The sequence below is a fragment of the Exophiala aquamarina genome, assembly GCF_000709125.1.
Source record: "Exophiala aquamarina CBS 119918 chromosome Unknown aczIA-supercont1.23, whole genome shotgun sequence".
NCBI lineage: Eukaryota > Fungi > Ascomycota > Eurotiomycetes > Chaetothyriales > Herpotrichiellaceae > Exophiala > Exophiala aquamarina.
Window position 1 is genome coordinate 279,646 of NW_013550565.1, and position 20,636 is coordinate 300,281.

General features: G+C 50.2%; 9 protein-coding genes across 9 annotated transcripts; 1 reads left to right on the top strand and 8 right to left on the bottom strand.

Moving 5' to 3' along the window:
- Positions 1–66: 66 nt before the first annotated feature.
- On the bottom strand, positions 67–1,830 carry A1O9_12463 (uncharacterized protein; the record flags this gene model as incomplete). The annotated part of the gene is made up of 1 exon (XM_013398682.1): positions 67–1,830. One exon carries the CDS (start codon positions 1,828–1,830, stop codon positions 67–69), a length of 1,764 nt encoding a protein of 587 aa, XP_013254136.1.
- Positions 1,831–4,708: 2,878 nt separating this feature from the next.
- On the top strand, positions 4,709–6,047 carry A1O9_12464 (uncharacterized protein; the record flags this gene model as incomplete). The annotated part of the gene is made up of 5 exons (XM_013398683.1): positions 4,709–4,750; positions 4,803–5,060; positions 5,148–5,259; positions 5,315–5,374; positions 5,428–6,047. The coding sequence occupies 5 exons, from the start codon at positions 4,709–4,711 to the stop codon at positions 6,045–6,047; spliced, it is 1,092 nt and encodes a 363-aa protein (XP_013254137.1).
- A 286-nt stretch (positions 6,048–6,333) lies between these two features.
- Positions 6,334–7,413, bottom strand: A1O9_12465 (uncharacterized protein; the record flags this gene model as incomplete). The annotated part of the gene is made up of 1 exon (XM_013398684.1): positions 6,334–7,413. One exon carries the CDS (start codon positions 7,411–7,413, stop codon positions 6,334–6,336), a length of 1,080 nt encoding a protein of 359 aa, XP_013254138.1.
- Positions 7,414–8,265: 852 nt separating this feature from the next.
- Positions 8,266–9,591, bottom strand: A1O9_12466 (uncharacterized protein; the record flags this gene model as incomplete). The annotated part of the gene is made up of 1 exon (XM_013398685.1): positions 8,266–9,591. One exon carries the CDS (start codon positions 9,589–9,591, stop codon positions 8,266–8,268), a length of 1,326 nt encoding a protein of 441 aa, XP_013254139.1.
- A 521-nt stretch (positions 9,592–10,112) lies between these two features.
- Positions 10,113–10,652, bottom strand: A1O9_12467 (uncharacterized protein; the record flags this gene model as incomplete). The annotated part of the gene is made up of 1 exon (XM_013398686.1): positions 10,113–10,652. The coding sequence occupies one exon, from the start codon at positions 10,650–10,652 to the stop codon at positions 10,113–10,115; it is 540 nt and encodes a 179-aa protein (XP_013254140.1).
- Positions 10,653–11,313: 661 nt separating this feature from the next.
- A1O9_12468 (uncharacterized protein) lies at positions 11,314–11,746 on the bottom strand (the record flags this gene model as incomplete). The annotated part of the gene is made up of 2 exons (XM_013398687.1): positions 11,314–11,407; positions 11,457–11,746. 2 exons carry the CDS (start codon positions 11,744–11,746, stop codon positions 11,314–11,316), a joined length of 384 nt encoding a protein of 127 aa, XP_013254141.1.
- Positions 11,747–12,635: 889 nt separating this feature from the next.
- Positions 12,636–14,815, bottom strand: A1O9_12469 (uncharacterized protein; the record flags this gene model as incomplete). The annotated part of the gene is made up of 2 exons (XM_013398688.1): positions 12,636–14,455; positions 14,512–14,815. 2 exons carry the CDS (start codon positions 14,813–14,815, stop codon positions 12,636–12,638), a joined length of 2,124 nt encoding a protein of 707 aa, XP_013254142.1.
- A 2,245-nt stretch (positions 14,816–17,060) lies between these two features.
- A1O9_12470 (uncharacterized protein) lies at positions 17,061–18,581 on the bottom strand (the record flags this gene model as incomplete). The annotated part of the gene is made up of 3 exons (XM_013398689.1): positions 17,061–18,191; positions 18,300–18,463; positions 18,545–18,581. 3 exons carry the CDS (start codon positions 18,579–18,581, stop codon positions 17,061–17,063), a joined length of 1,332 nt encoding a protein of 443 aa, XP_013254143.1.
- Positions 18,582–19,985: 1,404 nt separating this feature from the next.
- A1O9_12471 (uncharacterized protein) lies at positions 19,986–20,402 on the bottom strand (the record flags this gene model as incomplete). The annotated part of the gene is made up of 2 exons (XM_013398690.1): positions 19,986–20,259; positions 20,359–20,402. The coding sequence occupies 2 exons, from the start codon at positions 20,400–20,402 to the stop codon at positions 19,986–19,988; spliced, it is 318 nt and encodes a 105-aa protein (XP_013254144.1).
- Positions 20,403–20,636: the final 234 nt, after the last annotated feature.

Genomic DNA, 20,636 nt, shown 5'->3' on the forward strand with positions numbered 1-20,636 from the left:
CTGGCAGTGCAGCTTAGCAGTTGTAAGGCAACTAAAAGAAGTAGCTAGTGAATAACCATGCCGACATCATATCATCCTGGTATACACGCACAATTCTCCTGTAGCTCTTGATCGTCCATAGACAGTGAGAGAGCGTAGGTCCTGACTGTGATAGGAGCCAAACTTCCCACTGCCACCGCCATCATCCTCTGTTTGGAAGAGCGCGATGACATCCCACCCATTACTGCGCTCCATGTTCACAAGGTATAAAGTGTCGAGTATCTGAGACAATGGAAAATTGCCCTCTTCCAGGTCATTGTCTTCCACTTGTCTCTCGAGCCAACTCTGAAACCAGAGTCCAATCTCAAGACTATGGCAATGCATTGCACCAGCGAGGAGAAGATTGGCCAAGCCAACTCTATAGACATTGAGCCGGACACATTCTTTCCAATCCAGCCCGGTGGCTATGCCGATGAGAATGGAGATCCACCTCTCAGCCTCGTACGCAGTGGAGGCCTCGACCGGAAGCCGCTGTTCCAGTTGTTCGAGTGGGCCAGTACATTGCATGACTCGGGCAGTAACGTAGTAGGCGAAGTTCATGGCTGCATCATGAGAGGCAAACCGCAGAGGGTGAATGATATTGATGGACAAGCGATCAATCGTGTGAGAGTCCCGCTCCGGTTCAGATAACGGTAGGTTCGAGGCTGGTTGAGACATGTGCCACTTGTCTAGCATCTGGGACTGCACTTGCAGGTGCATGATATGCTGTCGAATGTTGGATGTGCTCGGAGTAGAACCCAACCCAACAGACTTGGGAGATGATGGGTCATCTGATTGGATCACGGTTTGGTCGCCCTGAATGCTGCTCCAGTTTGACACGATGGCGGCGCTATTCAGGCGATGGGACTCGCAAAGTATGAGAAGGACCGATGCTCTTGGATTCTTCGTTGCTTGAAGAACGAGGCCCAGAGATGAGCTTAGTAGCTGCGATGAGGAGTTGAGCTGGTCTCGATGGAAGTCAGGGGTACTGAAGTATGCTCTTCGCCACCAATTTTGGGCTTCGACGTCGACCCAGGCTGCCAACAAGTCGGCTCCATAAAGAGTCACGATGTCGGAATATTTTTCTGTAAGAATTTTGATGGCGTTTGAGTGAATGCGGAAATTCCTAAAATTGCCCATAGATGCTTCCAGATAACAGAACAATACTAACAGGAACAAGCCAAGAACAGGATTTGTATCAAAGGCCTGGTGGTCCCAGCCCGCCACTCTACGCATCACCGTTCCGTAGTGCTCATAACTGAGAGATTCATGACCATTGTTCGGGCGGAATCGCGTTACCGGATTGTGCGGACTAGAGGAAACCTTTCGCTGTGGAAGCCTTCGACTTAGGCAGCACGCTGACAAAGAAATCATGATGTCTGTGACAACTGGACTTGGACCAAATGCGGGTTCGAGATATTGGAACGTGGTGTGGAGCGCCGGAAGACAGTGCTTTGCCCAGGTGTGCGTGTAGAATGCAATTAGACTGTCGTTATCTCGCCGTTCGAGGCTTCGGGAAATATTGCTGTTGAGGTTCAACTTGTGCGACAAGGTTCCGGTCGTCAGTATTGAGCCGTAATCTTCGTAGCCAGGCGATTCTCTCGCCTCAGGATGTTGAGAATAATCCTCAAGGGGGGTGGGCGAAAGATCGTCGGGAGACCGGTCATTGATTCCTCCTGAATCTGGAAAATTGATCTCGGCTAGGCGACCGAAGAAGCCAGGGTGGAGCTCCAGTACTGCAAAAGCTTTAGCCGCCGTGGACGGAACATGATGGTGTGCATCTAGAGCATTGTGGTTAGGCGTATTGATCATTGCCCGAGGTGTCGGATGGATCCATGCGGGTGAGACAGTATCTTCGACGATTGCTGGGTCATCTCGTGTTACATTAACGGCATTTGAATGCGTGGTACACTTGCTGCGGACCTCCGATGAGGAAACGGATAAATTTCGAAACGATAATTTTGGCGATGGTTTCTCACAGATCTTGCCGAGCCTCAAGCACGTGCTACACGAGGGTTTCCGTTCATCGCACTACAATTTTTAGCCCCCTGTGGTAAAGGATGCAAGACGGAACGGATGGATATGACCTTAGAGTGCCTGATCTTACAGACTTTGCATCCTGTGCGACTGCGTAGAATATTGGTCTTCTTGGGCCGGGGTGGCGCTGGCTTGTACATTAAGGCCAGCAGCGCAAGGCTTGTAATCAAATACCACTGGTGAAGGGTCGAGACTTAGTAGACTCGCTGCTGACCATGACCAAGTCTCGGAGATTTTAACCCTAAGCAAAGGTTAAGAAGCCATCAGGAGAGAGCGAGGTTCATGGAATTGATGTTGTTTGGCGTGAGCAGCCTGGCGGTCTCGATAAGCTTTGCTGAAATCGTTGAGCTTGGGACCGTCGGCCACGTAGCCCGTGGTCTGTATACCGCAATGGCTGGTATTCGACGAGAACCTTGTGGCGGTGGTGCTACAACTTGCTGCATTCAGGGCTTGACATGCACTGGGACTTGTCGTTCATCAATTCTCAAGGTGTGAAGGGATGAGATAGGGGAAGGTATGGAAAAGCATCGTCCGATCGAGATCATAAGATCTGCAAGGGCTCTCGCTGACCACGTGATTATATCACGTGATACCTCAGTGCATATAGCCCACGTGATAGCCCCTATGCGTCTATCGGCTATTGAGGTCTTCGCTCACCTTAAAGGCTGCATATCACAAGCCTCCCAGAGGCGACTGCGGTTCACTTGCATACTCTAATCCATTGGTATTCAACGGCGACAAAGCACCTATCTAGCTTTTGGCACCCGTTTTAGTATGTGTCCCGCCGCTTTACTCAATAATCTGGTAACCTGGCTACACCGGGCTCAACTCCTGCTCGGCCTCAGCATACCCTACTTAGCGTACTCAGGTCGTTGCTCACAGTTGCTTACCGCTGCTCAGACCTGGTTCTGGGACACATTGCTGCAACTGCAAGACCATACGCAGAGATGCGCGAAACCTTTCGTCCAACATAGAGCGTAAGGTAACCATCTCGCGCATACAGTGTCTCAAAGTCGCCATGTAGAAGTGACGAATAATCGATCGCCCAAAGTATGAAAGAAGTTTGCGCATCGGATCTTCACTGTCTCCCTTAGCGGCTTAAGCAATGGTAAATCCGCTGGGAGTTCACGAACGTTTACCTGGACGGCGCTGCTTTAAAAGTACACACTCGCGACTTGCCATCTTCCCACCTTTACTTGCCCTTTGACCCTCGGGGAGATACTGGATGATCATAAGACTCTTGGGAGCGAAAACTTACATCTGTTTGTCGTTCGACGACCTGGCGTTATTACCATTCGGTCAAGTACCAGCACAGGTAATTGTCCCCAGGTTCCGGTGCTTCGTTCAAAGATTTGGAGGATTTGCAGCATAGTTCCTCTCGAACCATTTGCTATGCTGAGTGGGCATGTGTCGTGGTTCTTACCCCCTACAATACTCCCAGAACAAACGTAATACAGGCGCAAAGACTCTTATCCTGAAAGACTCAAACGCGAACGCTCTGGATAAAATTGCGCCAAGAGACATGGAGACAGTAAGCAGTAGATATAATGAGCAATTGCAAGGCTGTCTTGTGTTGTCCGGTCCTGTCTCCTTCCAGGACTCTGGGTTTGTCCCTCTGCGTTCCTTCCTGTTTGAATGCTGGCCCAGGTACAAGATCCCATCTTCATCTCTCTCTTTTTCCTTCTTTCTTCTTCCTCATGCATGGTCTCAGGGAGGACAAAAGATTAAAGAGAACAGATTGAGTCGTCATTTCTGCTTCGGACGATCTGTCGCGGAAAAGTCTGGTCCTGTCCAGCCACAATATTACGGTGTTTTGCAAGAATTCGACATCAAGCTGGAGTGCGGCAACAACATATCCTTCTAGAAGGGATCACCTAAACTGAGGGGTCGCAAAAGGCTCAGTCTCGTCAGGTGGGACGAATCACGCTGTCCTACACAACCGCTAGAAATCACATACAGACAGATCATGAAATGATGTCGTTGCTGAAAAATCCCATGCCATGATACGAGCGATTCGACAATCTTGAGCGTCGTGTACGTTGGCATCCAACTTAGGACAGGGGCTCTATTAGAGGATAGGCGTTGTGGGCCATTAGACCGACAGCTGAGAATAGGCACTTCGACATGAACTGAAAAAGAATGATTTGTGCTCGAAGAAATCCGCAAGGAATACTACCATGTTCGCGCTGTTTTCTCCCATCATGGCTGGAAATATCAATTAACTTCAGGATCAAGAGTTCAACCTCACTATCACGGATCCCATCAGATTATCTGGTTTAGTTGCTTCTAGGATGTTTTAGGCCTACTTTTTGTGATTGCTGTGTAAGCCTCTGGCGACAAGGTTATCTAGCATTCCTAGGTTGGGAACCTCGAATCTCACGGAGTGGAGGCACGGCAGCAAGTAAAAATCAAGGCTTCATGGGGCATACTCGGGATTCCGAGTACTGCTCCACCAGATCGTCAAGTCAACTAAAACTGCTAAGGATGTTCCTGACTCTCAGAAGGCAGTACGTTCTAGATGCTTATTATCTTGGTTTAAGTTCAAACCTTGGCATTATGATATAACAAGCAGCCTGCCCACCATGGCGTTCCTGGTATTGTTATCTAATGCTGCTGAGCAAATCCTTGATCTGCTCAAGGTTACCCGAACAAGATGGGCGACAAAAGGCACGATGTCAGTGTTGAAAAGCTTCTTGTGAGAGTTCCGAGGTCACTGTACGGTCAAGATACGATCTAACGGTTATTAGCTCACAGGCACAACCGGATATATTGGGTTCAAGACTCTCCTCATAGCACTCGAAAGGGGCTACTGGGTCCGATTGATAGTCCGAAAGGAGAGTAACCTCAATGACTTAAGGGCAAAGCATGAGCTGGTCGCAAAAGCGTCCGAGCAGAAGCGGCTCGAGTTTGTTGTGATTTCTGATTTCACTGACGCCGTGTCTATCGAGAGGGCCTTGCAGGGGATTACGGCAATCATACATTTAGCATCGCCATTGGCGAAAGCAGTGAGTTGATTCTTCTCCTTCGTTTACACAGTTCAGAAGATATTCGGAGGAGCCTCCCAAATACTAAAATGCGCGAATTTGTACCAGGACAGCGATTTCGAGAAAAATATCGTCGACCCCGCGGTTCTGATGGTCAACACAATCCTTGAGTCTGCCGCCAAAGTCCTCACAGTACAGCGGGTCGTAATCACTTCATCGTGTATGATTCGGGTTCTATCCGCTTGGATGTGATACGGGGTAGCTGACAATACTAGGTGTCACATTGATTCCATTTGAGTGGAACTTTAACCCCGACTCTGAGACTCTCTATACCGGTTCCTTTCAGCCCCTTTCCGAGCTCCTTAGATATATCTAACATCCCCCACAGCCCAGAATCTCAATAGCAACCCCACAAAGCCATACACCAACGCGATGGAGGCCTACTGGGCATCAAAGGCACTCGCTCGCATCGCAACACGAGACTTCACAGCGAACCAGAAACCACATTTCGATTATGTCAATCTACTCCCCTCGGTAGTCATAGGGCCAGACGAGCGGATCCCAATCGATGGGCATGTTGACGAGCTTCTTTCAGGGGCTCGCGCCGCAGTTCTGGCGCCTGCACTGACGAGCGATCTGAACTCCGCATTTCCATATGTTGGTGTCCCAGTTCACGTCGCTGACGTAGCGCGAGCACACGTGGACGCCGTCAATGCCAATTTGATCCCCGGAGATACGGAGTATATCCTGTCTTCTGACACGCCGGAGGGGGTCGAGTGGGACCGAGATGTCAGCAACGCGGCGCAGAAGTATTTTGCTGCGGAAGTCTCAAACGGCGTGTTGCCTTTGAAGGGGGCTCTTCAGACAATCAAGTGGCGGATCGACGCGATGAGCACTGAGGAGGCGTTTGGTTGGAAGTTCACATCTTTCGAGGAAACGGCCAGGCAGTTGATCGCTCAGTATATCCAGCTCAAAGGGAATCAGACAGTGGGCTCCAAGGGAAAGTAATAGCGAAAACTGAAAACTGTCGTTGTTTGTGGATCATAGGGTATCTAGATATGAGCTGTTTGCTCACGAGCGTCCTTGAGTCACAAAAACATACAGTCGTTCTACAGAGCGGCTAAAATTCTGCCACTCGCTTTGCCCGCTTTGTGCTGTTCAGTAAACACTGACCGGCTTGCCATGTCAAAATCAAGCGGTACACCCTATTATTGTTGCAGTTGCTCTTGTTTTTATCCTTTTGAAGGGAGAATTGGATCACGTCCATCATTAGTAATTCGTCTCTACTTGTAGTTTACAGCAAGCCCAAAGCTTTGACAGCCTCATAGGTATCCTCCACTGTCCTCTGGAACGGAATAGTCTCCTTCAACCCCAGGATTTCCTGTTGCTTACTCTGATCCAGAGAAAAGTGATTAGCGGGATTGACCAGCGCACCAGGCTCGCCTAAGCCTTGAACGCCCTTGGCCCTCAATCCTTTCAGCCCGTCCTCATAGTAGTCGACACCCCCGCTCAGAAGAACCCTCTCACTTTGGTCATCTTTCAGGTCAATGGTCGCTATACAGGCCCTTGCGGTATCTCTGACATCAATCCAGGCAGGGAGGCCGGGCGTGGCGACTTTCGGGGCGAATAGAGGGTCCTTGCCGAGAATTCCGTTCATTAGGCGCATCGTACTGGTGTTCAAGCCCGAGATGCCCTCCTTGGGGACATTCTCCGGCGAGTAATGTATGGGCGGGCCGTAGATCATCGGCGGGCACAGAGTCGTTAGCGCAAATTTCGCCTTGTGTGGATGGCTGCACTCATCGGGCCCGACATCGTGAAGTTTCCAGGCCTCGCGTTCCGCGAACGTCTTGCTTGCGTGGTAGCCTAGGACGCCGTTCTGGGCGGCCTGTTCCTCTGTAATTGGATCCCACTCCTCGGCGGTGTATTTGTACCCTGGCCGGGGATTTTTCGAAATGTCCACCACAGATGCAAACGATGAGAGCACAGTCAATCGTTTTAGCTCCGCTTCGCCGTACGTCAAGGCGCTCAGCAGCACATTGCGCGTAGCATTGACTGCAGGCTTGACTAACTCTTCGATGGGATTAGAGCTTGTCGTAAAATATGGAGACGCAAGGTGGATGATATACGAGATCTTGTTCTCCTTGAGCGTGGAGTCTAGCGCATGTGGCGCGGAGAGATCTGGGTTGGTGGTAAATGTGAGATTGCCTGCTGAGATGTCTTGCGCGTATTTGTCGAGGAAGTAGTTCGCTTTGCTTGTAGAGCGGACCGGTGCGAGCACACGGTACTTGGCTGAACGTAAGAGCTGGTCGAGGACATGTGCTCCTACGAAACCGGTTGCTCCGGTTAGGAGGACAAGAGGCTTCGTGCTAGCCATAGCAGGGTTTCTTTGCTGGATGGAAAATAAAGCTGCGGGCGTATTTCAAGTGGTAGTCCGTACTGAATGATGTACGCAATTCTCAGACAGAGTAAACGACCTAGATATGAGGCAGCAAGGCGGATCAGTAGTGTTTACTGCGGTATGGATGCGCGATAAACGACTTTAACACCTTGAGTCGCTCTCGTTAATGCAAGATGGTGCTGCAAACTTCGACCAGGCATACCTCTTCCTAATATACTTTCGATCATGCCATCAGACTAGGTATGAGCGGAGTTCCGGAATTCCAATCATTCCTAGTCCCTTGGAGAAGTTCCTGTCGGTGCGTTTGAACCCGGATACCAGTAAGAGAAGAAGATGGTGAATAATCAGAGCAGCGCTTATCGCCGTTACTGCTTACTGTTGGTGGAACAACGAAGAATTCGGCTCTGATGCGGCACAAGCGGCCGCTTTGGGTGGACGCCATTGAACTTTCCTGCGTGGAATAACGGCAACAGACAAGCGGTCCTTTGGGTCGATCTACTTCATATTAATTAATTACTTCAAGATAATCCCATTGCAGAATAGCGTCATCACTACTCACAGGTTGCTACCTCTCCTAGCTAATAGCAGAGGTCATCAAGCCCTCAAACCCTCAGCTCTTGCTCCCCCTAAAATATGGCCCTACCAAATTCTGCAATACTTTATTACCTTCCAACTCTTCATCTCACCTTTCACTGAGTCATTGGTATAATCTCTCACTCCACTACGGTAGACCACGGGCGGACGCTGCCATGGGAAGCCTAAAGCAGAAGGACAAGTTTACTACAAAGTTTCTCCCATGAGTGATCAGATAGCATCCCATTATCAATATCACAACTTGCTGCTCGCCTCACTGACACTTCTAGCCTGCTTCTTGAAGTTCTTCACCAGCAGACGCACAGCCAAATCCAGCAAGACGTCCTCGCTCCCTCCAGGAATCCTGGCACCCATGACATCGCGATAGATCTTCTCGATCAACTCGCCTTGGCCAGTTCTGGTATATCCGTTGCCGCCGAAGACCAGAACAGCAGTCTGAGCACAGTCGTTGAACACCATTCCAGCCTTTGCCTTCAGCAGCGATGTAGGGCCTCCAAGCTTTTCGTCTGCCTCTTCTTTAGACAGGTGGTTGAGCTGGTAGACAAATTCAAAGATCCAGGATTGCAGCGTTTCGAGATCTGCACCGGCCTTTGCGATGCGGTGGCGGACCACAGGCTGATCCATCAGAGTCTTTCCGAATGCTTCTCTCTTCATGGCGTACTCAACAGCAGTCGAAAGTGCGACGCGTGCTTGACGGGTCACGCCCATGCTGATAAGCAGCCTTTCGTGATTGAAGTTGGTCATGGTGTACTTCATGCCTTCGCCCTCCTTGCCTATGAGATTCTCCACAGGGACCTTGACATCGTCCAACTCAATATACGTGGTTCCTCCAGCCTGCTGCCCGCTGACCTGCAGCCGCCGCATGGTCACACCGGGATGGTTCTTCAAGGGAACCACCAGAAGACTGATTCCTGACGGGCCGGGTCCGCCGGTCCTGACCACCATTGTCGCAAAGTCTGACCAGATTCCATTCGTGATCCACTTCTTCTCGCCGTTGATCACGTAGTGAGACCCGTCCGCCGACTTGACCGCCGTCGTCTGAATATTCGCTACATCCGACCCGGCCTGCGGCTCCGTGATAGCAATGCACGCACGGGCGTGACCCGGTAGCAACTTCGGCAGGAACTTCTCCTGCAGAGCCTCCGATCCAAAGTTCAGGATCGGAGGGATCGCGTAGGCAAACCCGGGAGTCAAACTTGAACCGGGCCCTGAGATTCCTGCCCGCGCCCTTTCGTCCACCCAGATCGCGGTGTGCAGATAATCCCACTCCTCGACGGGGACGCCGAGGATGTCGTTGAGGCCGAGGCGATGCAGCCATTTGATGGGCAACGGCGACTTCAGATTAGGGAGTAGCATGTTGTGCTTGTTGAACAACGTCCATACGTGCTCTGGAACTGTCCCTGCCGTTTCCCACTCCAGCACGTAGGGCAGGAAGTGCTCACTGAAGAATGCGCGGCATCTTTTCTGGAATTTCAGATGCGTGTCCTGGAAATATGGTGATGGAAGCCCGCGCAGATAGCTGGGCTCTGCAAAGGGGATGAGACTACTTTTGGTCGACATTTCAATGTGCTTAAATGTGGTTGACGGGGTCGTGACTCTTGAGGGACAGACTGGTGTCAAATTCCGGACTTATTAGATAGAGGTTTTCACCCGCCTTGCCTCCATCAGCAAGCATGTAAAGAATTGGTTTTTGAAAATCATATTATTTCTCTACTCTATCAAGACATGTCTGGCATGTAGTCAGTCAGATGTGGAATACTTTCCCCTCAGCGTCGGCCAAGTGCGTTTCGGCTGTGGTTCGAGTTACCGAGGTCTGACTGTCACACCCCAAGAAATCACAGCCTTGAAGTTAGCGAGGCTATACACAGTTGCTTTCGTGCAATCGCTGGCTACCCTCACATTGCTGAGAAGAAGGATCAATACGGGAGGACCGCCAGATACAAACTCCGATGGATTCGGTCTCCTGTTCCTGATTTGAGTAAAGGGTAATTGCAGCTGAAGGCCGGCATATTTGGGGAACGAAAGTTGATTAAATAGTCAAGTTTTAAATCGTCAAGACCATATCTGATCTTGTCACTGGCTCATACTTCAATCTCTGCAGCGTCCAATTTCCAGTCATCAAGCTCTGAGTCGAGGTATGCATATTCCTTGTGGAGCTTTACGATCTCTTCGTCCCTTCCCTGGTATCCAAGAAGCCCCTCCAGGGCATGGAAACTCATCTGAGTCCCGACAGTGTTGCCTAGTGCCATATAGCCCTTGATGGCCAGTCTGTAGAACGGCTCGCTTTCATCGTAGCGGTCCCATTCAAAGTACAGGTCGCAGAGGTCGAAGCATGCAGAGACACCGTAACCATCACCCTCTGGATTCCCTGTGATTTCAGCGGACCACTCCAGTTGTTTGTGGCAAAGTCGTTGACACGCCTCATATTGCCCTCGGCTATATCTCACAGCTATAGCACTGCCCAATGCCACCCTCTGCTCCTCTTTAGGGTGGTTAAATTGAATGGCTCTCTCCTCACACATCTCGACAACACGTTTAACAAAGTCGCTATTCCTACCGTTATAGGGCCAGAACTCCGCTGTATCTCTTAGCATCGTAAATTTTGCCAATGATTCAGGCATAGCTTGTAATATGTCTAGATGAAGCTGTGTAAAGGTGGTTACAAGTGACAGGTGGATGTCCTGTTATGGATTCAAAAGTGCCATGCATTGTGTGATAGGATGTGAAGTGCCCAAAAGAGTGCGAGCTGACGATGCTACGAATTGGAAAAGCGATCGCAGAACCTGATTGCGAACGTCATTGTACCTGTTATAGAAAGCCACAATATCAACAAGATCAAACAAAGGCTGGAATGGCTGTTGTCTCAAAATCGAGCTCACTTCCGCACAAGACCTGTTCAGAATTGCAAATGCATTGCCAGGATTTGTTTCTAGGAGTGAGAAAGCGCTTTCGATAGCGTAATAAAATCCATTCAGTGGCATACAACTGTCGACCTGAAGTTCGGATGCGGTTTGGGTATTGTAGCAAGTGTAATAGCGATGAGCACACCGTAGGAAGAGCTCTATATTTTGGCTCTGTGAAGATTGCTGAAGAAGATATCTCTGAATGGGGCCCGCTCGATGGGTAGAATAGTAATGTTTCATAGCACGTCTGACCGCATGATAAGCTCTGGTAGCGATTGAAAAAGACGTGCCCTGGCGCTGCACGCGACGATACAGCCGTTGTTTCTGGACCAGCTTTCCGTTGAGTTCAATCGTTGCGGTCAACTGATCATCGGAATCTTCATTGGAAAGTCGTCAGATGACGTTCTTCTGAGCTAGAGTTGTAATATTTTCTCTTTTTCCAGTCGCCGAGTCGTTTCTTGTACATTGATGGCCTAGTTTCCGTCAGATCTCTTCGACAACCGCACTCCTCGAGCCACCTACGATGCGTCAAAGCCGTGGCTGGCGATCATCTCCGCCCGAACCTCAGTAAGCGTGAGTTCTTTCTCAATGTAGAGGTGTTCGATAGTGCTTTTGTGCTTGTTCCAAACATGTTCTGGGATGACCTTAGCCCTACGACGAGCTCTTAGCCTCGCAGCAGGTCGCATCGATCCTTCGGCTGGAGCTGAATCTGCCTGACGGACCACATCGTCAATATTAGGGTCCGAGATACTCGAAGGAAGAGTCTCTTTAGACCAGGGTGCGTCGTTCGAGTCGTTTTCGAATCGGACCATTCGGTTGAATCCGCGTGGACTATCCTGGCCTGTGAAATCGTTCGGCAGCGGATCTTCAGCCTGATCGGAGCAAAAGTCCGCTTGCGTCCGCCAATGTAACAGGCATTTGAGATGCCAACCTCGTGTTAGCTTGAAGAAAGGTATCCAAGTCGAACAATTTGAGAAAAGGAGGTCGAATAAATAGTCAGAGAGCCACGCAGAGGATGTTCCATGTTCTTCCAACAAGCAAAGCGGACGACTTTTGTCGCCTCAAGTCAACTCTAAAATACAGTGTCGACCAGCGTCAGGCTGGTGACCACACCATGCCATCCAATAGTTGAGGGAGATGGAAGGTCACGACGGACTATCGTTGTCTTGGCTTGCATGCAACTCCGGATTCTTGCAAGCCTGTGTGACCTGAGCTTTCTGCTGGTGGTCGCTCTGTGGCTGCGTCCGCCGTGCGTCTTGACGGCTGCCAAATGGGATCAACAGGATGGAATCTCGCCTAAGAATTGATGTCGTTGTGAAGGCGCATTTCACACTTGGTGGGCTCCTCCCAGACAAGGATTTAGAAACAGAAGGGGTGTTTCCCAAGAGTGTACGTGTGGTCAGTAACAAGAGCGAACTTAGAGATTTATTAAGCAGGTAGTATATCTATATCCCAGTCCAATCACCGTCGTCAAATTTTGGGTCGTATCGTCGGCTTCGATGTCGTGTGGTCCACGCCATCACTTGTACATCGAGCACTATTTAGGAAACGCTATGCAAGAGTACCAACAGATTGACAAGCAAATTTATATCCCCCAAAAGGCCCTTTCCCATGGATTAAAAGCAAATATGTAGAAAATGCGTCGCTTTATGCACAGCCAACATTGTTCCCAAGAGGCAAGAGTCGAGTCCTGACCGCGGACTATTTGTGGCGATACTGCTCGTAGCCGAGATCTGGCAGGCGTGGCTCCCGACTGAAAGGGGGAGGACTGACAGAGTGGCCGGACCTGTTTTGACTCAGGCTGCGATAGCCTCCGCTGCCCATTGCGGCGGCACCTTTGACGAGGGTTTCCTGGCTGTCTGCGTACTGATTGCCGAACCTATCTCGCATTGGCTCAAAGCCCGGTGAATCTCTTGACGCCTGGCGGCTATGGGCCGGAGGTGTGGAGTAGTATGGATTTGGTTGCATCAGGAAGGCGTCTCCCTCGAGATCTCGGGAAAGGTTCTTCTCGGCAGCCTTGCGACGCTTGCGATGAGGGTTTGCTTTGAAGCAAGTAATGATGCTGTTGATGAGGATGAGAATGAATAGAATGGCGGTCAGGCCCGACTGCACAGCAATCAGGACAACACCAGTGATGGTCTTGGTTGTCTGAGCAATGCCCAGTTCCTGAACGAAGATCAAAATGCAGACAACGGACATAACTCGCACGACTTGGATGATGATATTGATCCAGTTGCCAGATTTGCGCTCATAAGGTCGAGTCCAGAGTAGGAGACAGAGCATGATCGCTTCAATGACGAGTTGGCCAATGGTCTGGACCAATCCATGGCCGTCACCGGCTGCCAAAACGCACCCTTTGGCAAACATGTAGACAATGGCTGGGATGAAAAGCCACCAATATCCACGCTTGTAGTTTTCGTAGAAGTTTTTGTACTTCTTCCAGGTTTCCTTGTTTTCGTATAGCGAATTGGAGTTTCCTTCCATTTTCTTGAGCTTGCTGACTACACTCCAGATCTTCCAAGAATAGAAGATAAGGATAGCTGTGAAAGTGGCAAGTGTGACAGCTGCGAGTAGCTTCGCCGCCCAGGAGTCGCCATGGGTGAACTGGAAGATACAATACAGCGTCCAAACACCGTACAGAAGAAGAATTAGGGAGACGATTGTCTGCGCAATGACACGCCAGTACTCTTTCCTGAATGTGTACAAGGATTTGGGGAATTTTCCAAACAGCGCCCATGCTTCTAGGATAACTTTGAAGAGCAGGATACCAACGATAATGGCAGCCAGGACAATTGCGAAGATCAGGAGAACAGTCATGAAAGTATTGGCATCAGGAATGGTGAGTTGTTCGACGTAAGCTTGGATGCCTTCCACAAAGTGTTGTTGTTTCTCGTTGCCAGAGGTCGATGTATCTGTGTCGTTAGAGATGTCGATCTGACGAATGAAGAGCAATGCACGCTTCTTGAAAGTCGATGATGCGGTGCTTGTTGAATTGTCAGAAAAGACAAGCGTAGCATTCTTGAGATAGTCGTAGTTGGACTCGTTTAGATTGCCTCCAGTCTTCTCTCTGAAGCTATCGATGGATCTTTGCATTCCAGCCCATGGAATAAGACCGGTGCTGAACGCAAAGTTCTTGGTGAAGCTACGATAGACGGTGGGATAAGGGACTGAATGCATGCCATTCATGGCCATTCCTTGAAACCAGAAGATGACTTCGCTGAAACCCGGGCTTGAGGTCGATGATCCAGGATGACCACCACTGGCAGCGGCTCCGATTAATGAGACGGCTGCAGCAGCGGCCGCAATTGCGGCCGCCACATAAGAAACAGCAGGGACTTCAACTGTTTTGCCGTTGTTGACACCAGCTTGAATACAAGCGATCTCAGATCCATCTTTTGCCTTGAGAAGCAATTGAGCGCTTCCCTCAAGATCAGGTATCGAGTACGCAATCGATGGGATTTTATCGACATATTCTGAAGGGATTTCTTGCGAACCGTTTGCGCTGAAGGCCCGAGCGGGGACTAAAACGCCCGTTAGCACTTTGCTCAGTATTCCATGGGCCATCTTGCGCACTCACCAGGACATAGTTCGTCAATTTTGGTATCATCAGAACAAGGGTCGAAAGAGTCTCTGTAAACTTCGATCCCGTAAGCGCTGACAATAAGCTCCGCAGTTACTTCCTGTTCGACAGTGCTTTCTCCCGACACATCGAAGTTGACGGTATTGGTGCTGCGATCAAAAGATATATCAACGTTGTTCACTTTGATAGTGCCTGTTCCATTTGCACAATTGGTGAATCCATCTGTTTTTAAGATATCTGCCGCAAGGACTGCAGGAAGGATGGCCAAAGACGCAAATGCTACTGCTGACGCCCCCCACATGTTTGGCGACTTTGCTGGTTTTAGGCAACAATCGATACAGGAAAGCCGACTTGCGGCGAGAGCACTTGATTGTAATTGCAGGTACTTGAGATCTGGGGAGAGAACTGGTGGGAATACGATCGCTAGGGTGACTTGTGGCGTTGACGACGAAGAAAACGATCGACACGAGGATTTCGAGACGGTGGTAGGATTAGGAGGAGGATGGAGAACGAACGAGCGACAGTTAGAGAAGCAAAAATATCAAGAGTGAAGGTAAGAAGCGAGTGTAGGAGAAGTAGTGCTGGTGATCAAGAGACGAACGACAGGACTTGCTTTTCAGCTGAGCATCGATGTAGGCGGTAGTAATACGAGAGAAACGCTGGATGGCACTGTTGACTTTTGGGAGGCCAAGCATGCCGCTTACAGAAGCCGTTTCAAGACATACGCAATGGCAACACCTGAGAGGTCCATCGAAGCCTTCAGAACGTGGGTTAGTCCCTCAAGCCAGGGCCAGGATAGCGACCTGGTGGGCTTGTGGCGTAGACGACCGAGCAATTTTTGGGAAAACTCAGTTCTCCTCCCAAGTTCCCAACAAGCTGAATGGCCCATCGGTCGCCCGCCATGGTCTATCGCCCGCCAGGTCTCGTCAGGGGGGCGTTCTCTTCCGCAACTGGGGGAGTCAGGATGACCAGGGCATCAATCCACCAACCGAGAACTGGTAGAATTTTTGTTGATGGTGGTCTGGGTGGTGGTGGCTTAGGCATGGTTACCTCCAACTGCTAATGCCACCCTGGTGAAGCTCTCCCATGACAGGTTGTGCTATTACGTGGGCTTCGGCCAAACACGCTTTGACCACGCGGTCACTGAAACACTGTGCGTGTCGAGTGTATATTCATGGCAGAGACAGCCAGAGAGATGCTCCGGGCTTAAAGAGCGAGTCCTGTCCCCGCATACGTGTTCCTGGTTGATGCCGTTGACAGACATCTGTTTCGATTAGATGGTGATTATCAAGATACCCGACTCACGATGTTGAACCTCCCTCCCATCTGGTTCGGTCAGGAGTGGCGTGCCTGAAGGAAAATCAGTGGAGCTGCCTCGTGCCTTGGTAGGAAACACCAGGGGCAGCCCGTAGAGTAGAGGCGGCGTGGGGCAGGAGAGGCGCAGTACCCAAGCTAAGAGACCGAGCACTGGGGCATGGAGCCTGTCTCTCGGTCGGGCTCTGACTGCCTGGGCGGTTGCGGTTCTGCGAGACATTGTATCCACCCCAGGAAGACTCATCGATGCCGCTATTGGCGCTGTCCTTGCTTAGGCTCGTTAGGCTCTTTGGGGTATCTTAGGGGCTCCCTAGGGCTCGTTAGGGGCGGCTTAGGCGCTGAGCTGCGCCTCAATTCCCCATCAGTTCGGGAGGGGCAGTGCCTTTATTCCCCAGGTCGAGAAGTCTATTGTTTGTTGCTCATGCACAACTCAAGTCAGTGCTTGTACGTGCAGGGGAATGTGAAGGCAAAACGCCCTAGGTTTGATTCACCGGCGATTGCGATGTTATTCCAGCGGCAAACGTGTTTTACTCGGTCACGGGTAATCATCGATGGCTCTTAGTCTTCACTGAACCCACTATGGCCAACGAACCCTGACAGAGCGCTGGTAGCGGTAAGCCTATTAATAGCCGGAGTGTTCCGTACTCGTAGGCGAAAGGCACGGACGCCACACAGCCTCGCCGACCCACAAACCAAAGCTTCCTTCAATCAGGCTGCATGGAATCGGCATTGATGATTGCACTGTTGTTGATTTCAGGAGAGATGAAGTGTACGGTGGTGCGATCATAGCGGCGATAGCGAGAACTTCGACGACACATTATAAACAATGCCGTAAGGTAGATTTTCCATTGGTACACTAAACTCTCTCCCATAGCTAGTCAGGCCGTGAGAAGGGTATTGACCATGTAGTATTTCCAGAGAACTCCCTATGATACAGCAAGACTCCTGGTACTAAGCCGAGCATCAACTCGCATATCTTGCTTTTGGATCAGAAATACTTGTGGTGACTTGACTCACGTCCAGCGCCACCTCTCCCGACTCCAGAGCACTCAATTCTGCTGACTTTTTGATACTCCGCTTGTGGCATGTCAACCCCATAGCAGAGTCCACCACGACCATAAGTGCAAGGTAATACATCGTTGTATCTTTGCAAAAACGAGAAACTCTCTTAGCTCAAGACGCGATTGGCAAGGCCCTATCAATGGGACAAGACAGCAGGAACTGCAACAACCTCAACGCCCGTAAGGATGGTACCTGCCACGACCTCCACGAAAACCTCCAGTTGGTTTGCCGGGGTTCTTGGGTCCTGTTGGTGCGTTTGCAGGAGCTGCGCTGGCCTGGGTGATTGCAGCTGGTCCTTTGGGCGGTTTGGGTGTGTTATTGCGCACTGGGCCAGCAGATCCAGGGCCTCCCTCTGGCTGAGGTACATCATCGTACATGCCCTCCCATGACTGGGGATTCTGGTTCTGGAACCCACCACCGCGAGGACCACCAGGGAAGCTGCCCGGTCGGCGAGTTTGTTGCTGGTGCTCGTACTTTTGCTGCTCAAACGCCATCTGCTCTTGTGCCGAGAAGCTGCCACGGTTGTTCCCTTGTCCCATGGAGCCTCGCCCGCCTCCCATATTATTCATTCCATTCATTCCACCCTGTTGTTGTTGTTGCTGCTGCATTTGCATCATTTGTTGCATCATCTGTGGATTCATGCCTTGCATGTTGGCCATGTTTCCCATTCCTCCCTGAGCATTGGGGCTGTTCCCTCCTTGCATTTTCTGCATCTGCTGCATCTGCATCATCATCTGGGGTGTCATTTGGCCCATGCCCATATTCCCCATGCCGCCCATGTTATTCATCATGTTGGATGCCATCTGTTGCTGCATCATAGAGAAGTATTGTTGCATTCGCTGCCAATACTGAGCCATCATCTGTGGGGTCATCCCACCGGCTCCCATCATATTTTGACCCTGATTCTGACTACCTTGGGTGGCTTGGTTGCTATTATCATTGCCGAACCGATCATCTCGATTAAATTTTCCTCTTCCTCGCCCGCCTCGAGAGAAGTCGTCTTCTTCGCCCATCTTGCCTCGTGGCTGTGCTCGTTTGACCTCAATTTGTTTTCCTAGGATCTCCAGTGGCTGATATTCCAGGCATTTCTCCACGGCCGCATCGCTGTCAAATGTCACGAACCCAAATCCTCGGGGTCTTCCTGTATCTTTGTCCATCATAAGAGTCGCATCGACAACTCGTCCAAATTGGGCAAAGAATCCTTCGAAGTCTTCCTCGGATGCCTCCTGGCTAACGCCACCAACAAAGATTTTTGCGGTCTTCTCTTGTTCATCTCGGGGGATTGCACGCTTTGGATCGATCTGAGAGCCATACTGTAAGCCTTTGCCCTTGCGTCCTGGCCGGAACGACCGTGAAGGGGTACCATCTTTCTTCCTTCCTTGTGGGGGTTCTTCGGATAGGGGCCTTACTATTTTACCATCAAGGAAATGTTCTTTGACCATCACCGTATTGACTGTCTTGGGGTCCTTGAAGGTGAGGAATCCGAATCCACGGGATCTTCCAGTTGCGCTATCCCTCATGACCGTGCATTCTTGAACCTCGCCGAACTGCGAGAAGTAATCGTGGAGTGACTCTGTTGGGTTCTTAGTTACTCTGGACCTTGATGCCGAAAAGACGCTCTAGTCAGAGGCACGAGGGATAGGGTCATCCTTACGATCAGTTGTTTCCCAATTTAAGCCACCAATAAACATTTTTCTGCAGAGACATACTGTTAGCAACCAGCGAAAGGAAATGAAAGCGGCGACAGCAACATGATGAGAAAGAGCATCAACGGCATGAATCAATGCGCAGAAAGTGAGTAGGCACAAAAGCTTTAGGGAAATCGGTTCTCTCCAATGCATCTCGGGCATCGGGATTGATCTGTGGTCTGTTCGTGTTCGCTGCCTCGATATCTTTCAAAAAGTGCCAAGACCGGAAAAAGAAAAGCCCCGAATACCCGGGCAGCAATTGGGCAGGCGGCAACATTGTCTGTGCCAGCTTATACGCCATCATATATCCTTTATCCATAGTGCTGTAAATTGATTGCATAGGATTGGTACGGAGCAAGGATATGGCAGCTGTGTGGCAGACTTGAGAGTGGGATGGGGCCCAAGGTTGGACCCTATCAGAAGATAGCCTGCCACAACATGGACTTTGAACCATACTGCGACACATTCATCATCTTTCAACAATTATCCGGGTCTTCAGGCACTTCATGTTGGGAGGCTTCCTTTCTCTTGGCGGGTGGTGGTCGTTGTGGAAATTGAGATAATGGCCACGTAAGTTCCATCCTGACGACTACTTCCGTTTGGTGGATGCATGCAGTCGTCTAGTGGATAGAAGACAATCTTTGGTTTTGCCTCTCTCTTGACATTGTAACAGATACTGACAGCATCTATCTCCTGCCTGATTTTTGCGATTGGTTACTCTGCTCTGCTCTGCTCTGAACTGTAAAAGTATGTGGTGTATGGACGCAAGAGTTCCTCCGACTATTCAGCCACGACCGGCGACATCTCTCTTTCGATATGGTTACCGATTCGGCTAGTCGAAGCACATAATAGCTAGTGCTTGGAGCTAGGCTCAACATGGATGACGTATCTTAACTTGCTTGACTCGACTTGACCAGTCCACCTGACAGCCGACAAATGGTATCCCAGCCTCATGCCCAATAAGGGGTTGATCCGACCTGTGCTGCATTTTGCACCAGCTCATTGTCATCATCCTGCGAGTCCAGCATTGCATGGTGATAGTGCAGTACTCTGAAGCTCATGGCAAGTCTGCCAGACACCCAAATGATCACCTCCATAATCAACCATGCACCACAGCAAACCATTTGTGGCAGCTGGGCTCACAATACGCCGAGAGATGCTGGTGTCCATTTGACTTCCAGGTTGCTTCATGTGTCGCCAGGTGTTGTATGGTCTCCTACTTCAGGTGTGGCATTATGTGCATTCAAGATTGCAACCTCGCGTATCGACCTCGATATTTTCCTGGACCCTTGCAATTCCAAATTGTGATGATTCGAGAGATTGACAGGAGAAATGGGGTAGATGCTCAAACGAAAGGAGGCTGAAGGAACAGAAATGCAAAACAATGCTGGTTGTAGCTGGTTGTACTTACCCGTCCTCTTTCATATTAATACCCGACGACTCGGTATGGGCTGGTCTCTCATGTACCTCCGGTTCCGACCTCATATTTTGGGCACCATTCATCTGGTCATCTTGTCCCATCGCATCCACGTCAAAGGAAGTGGGATCATAGGCAACGTCTGGCTCTTCGCCATATCCAGGCTCATCTTTTGCTTTATTGATCGACGTATCAACCGGAGCAGAGGGAACTGCGCTAGTTGTTGATAAGTGGGTTGGAGCGCTGGCTTCATCGGCATCGTAGCTGAGATGAACTTGATTTAGTATGGAAAATTTAGGAACAGGGATGGGACACGTGTCACTCAAGTCCAAGACAATGGCTGGGAGTGTGGATGGGACTTACAGATCAGCGAAGAGATCCTCTTCGACATCATCTGGTTCTGTCATCTTCTGGGACAAACGAGGAATCAGAGAAAAGGGAGTGAGCTTGACGGTCAGAGGATGACGGTCACGAGCAGTTGATCGCCGACGACAAAGCAATACCACTATGAGGTGGCGCCGAGCCACAGAAAGAAGAGGTGAAAGAACGGGTTGGATTATTTGAGAAGGAATACAGGATGTGCAGAATAAAGAAGCGTTTGAAAGAGGAGAGAGTATCAAGTCTGCCGTTCAACAGAGAGG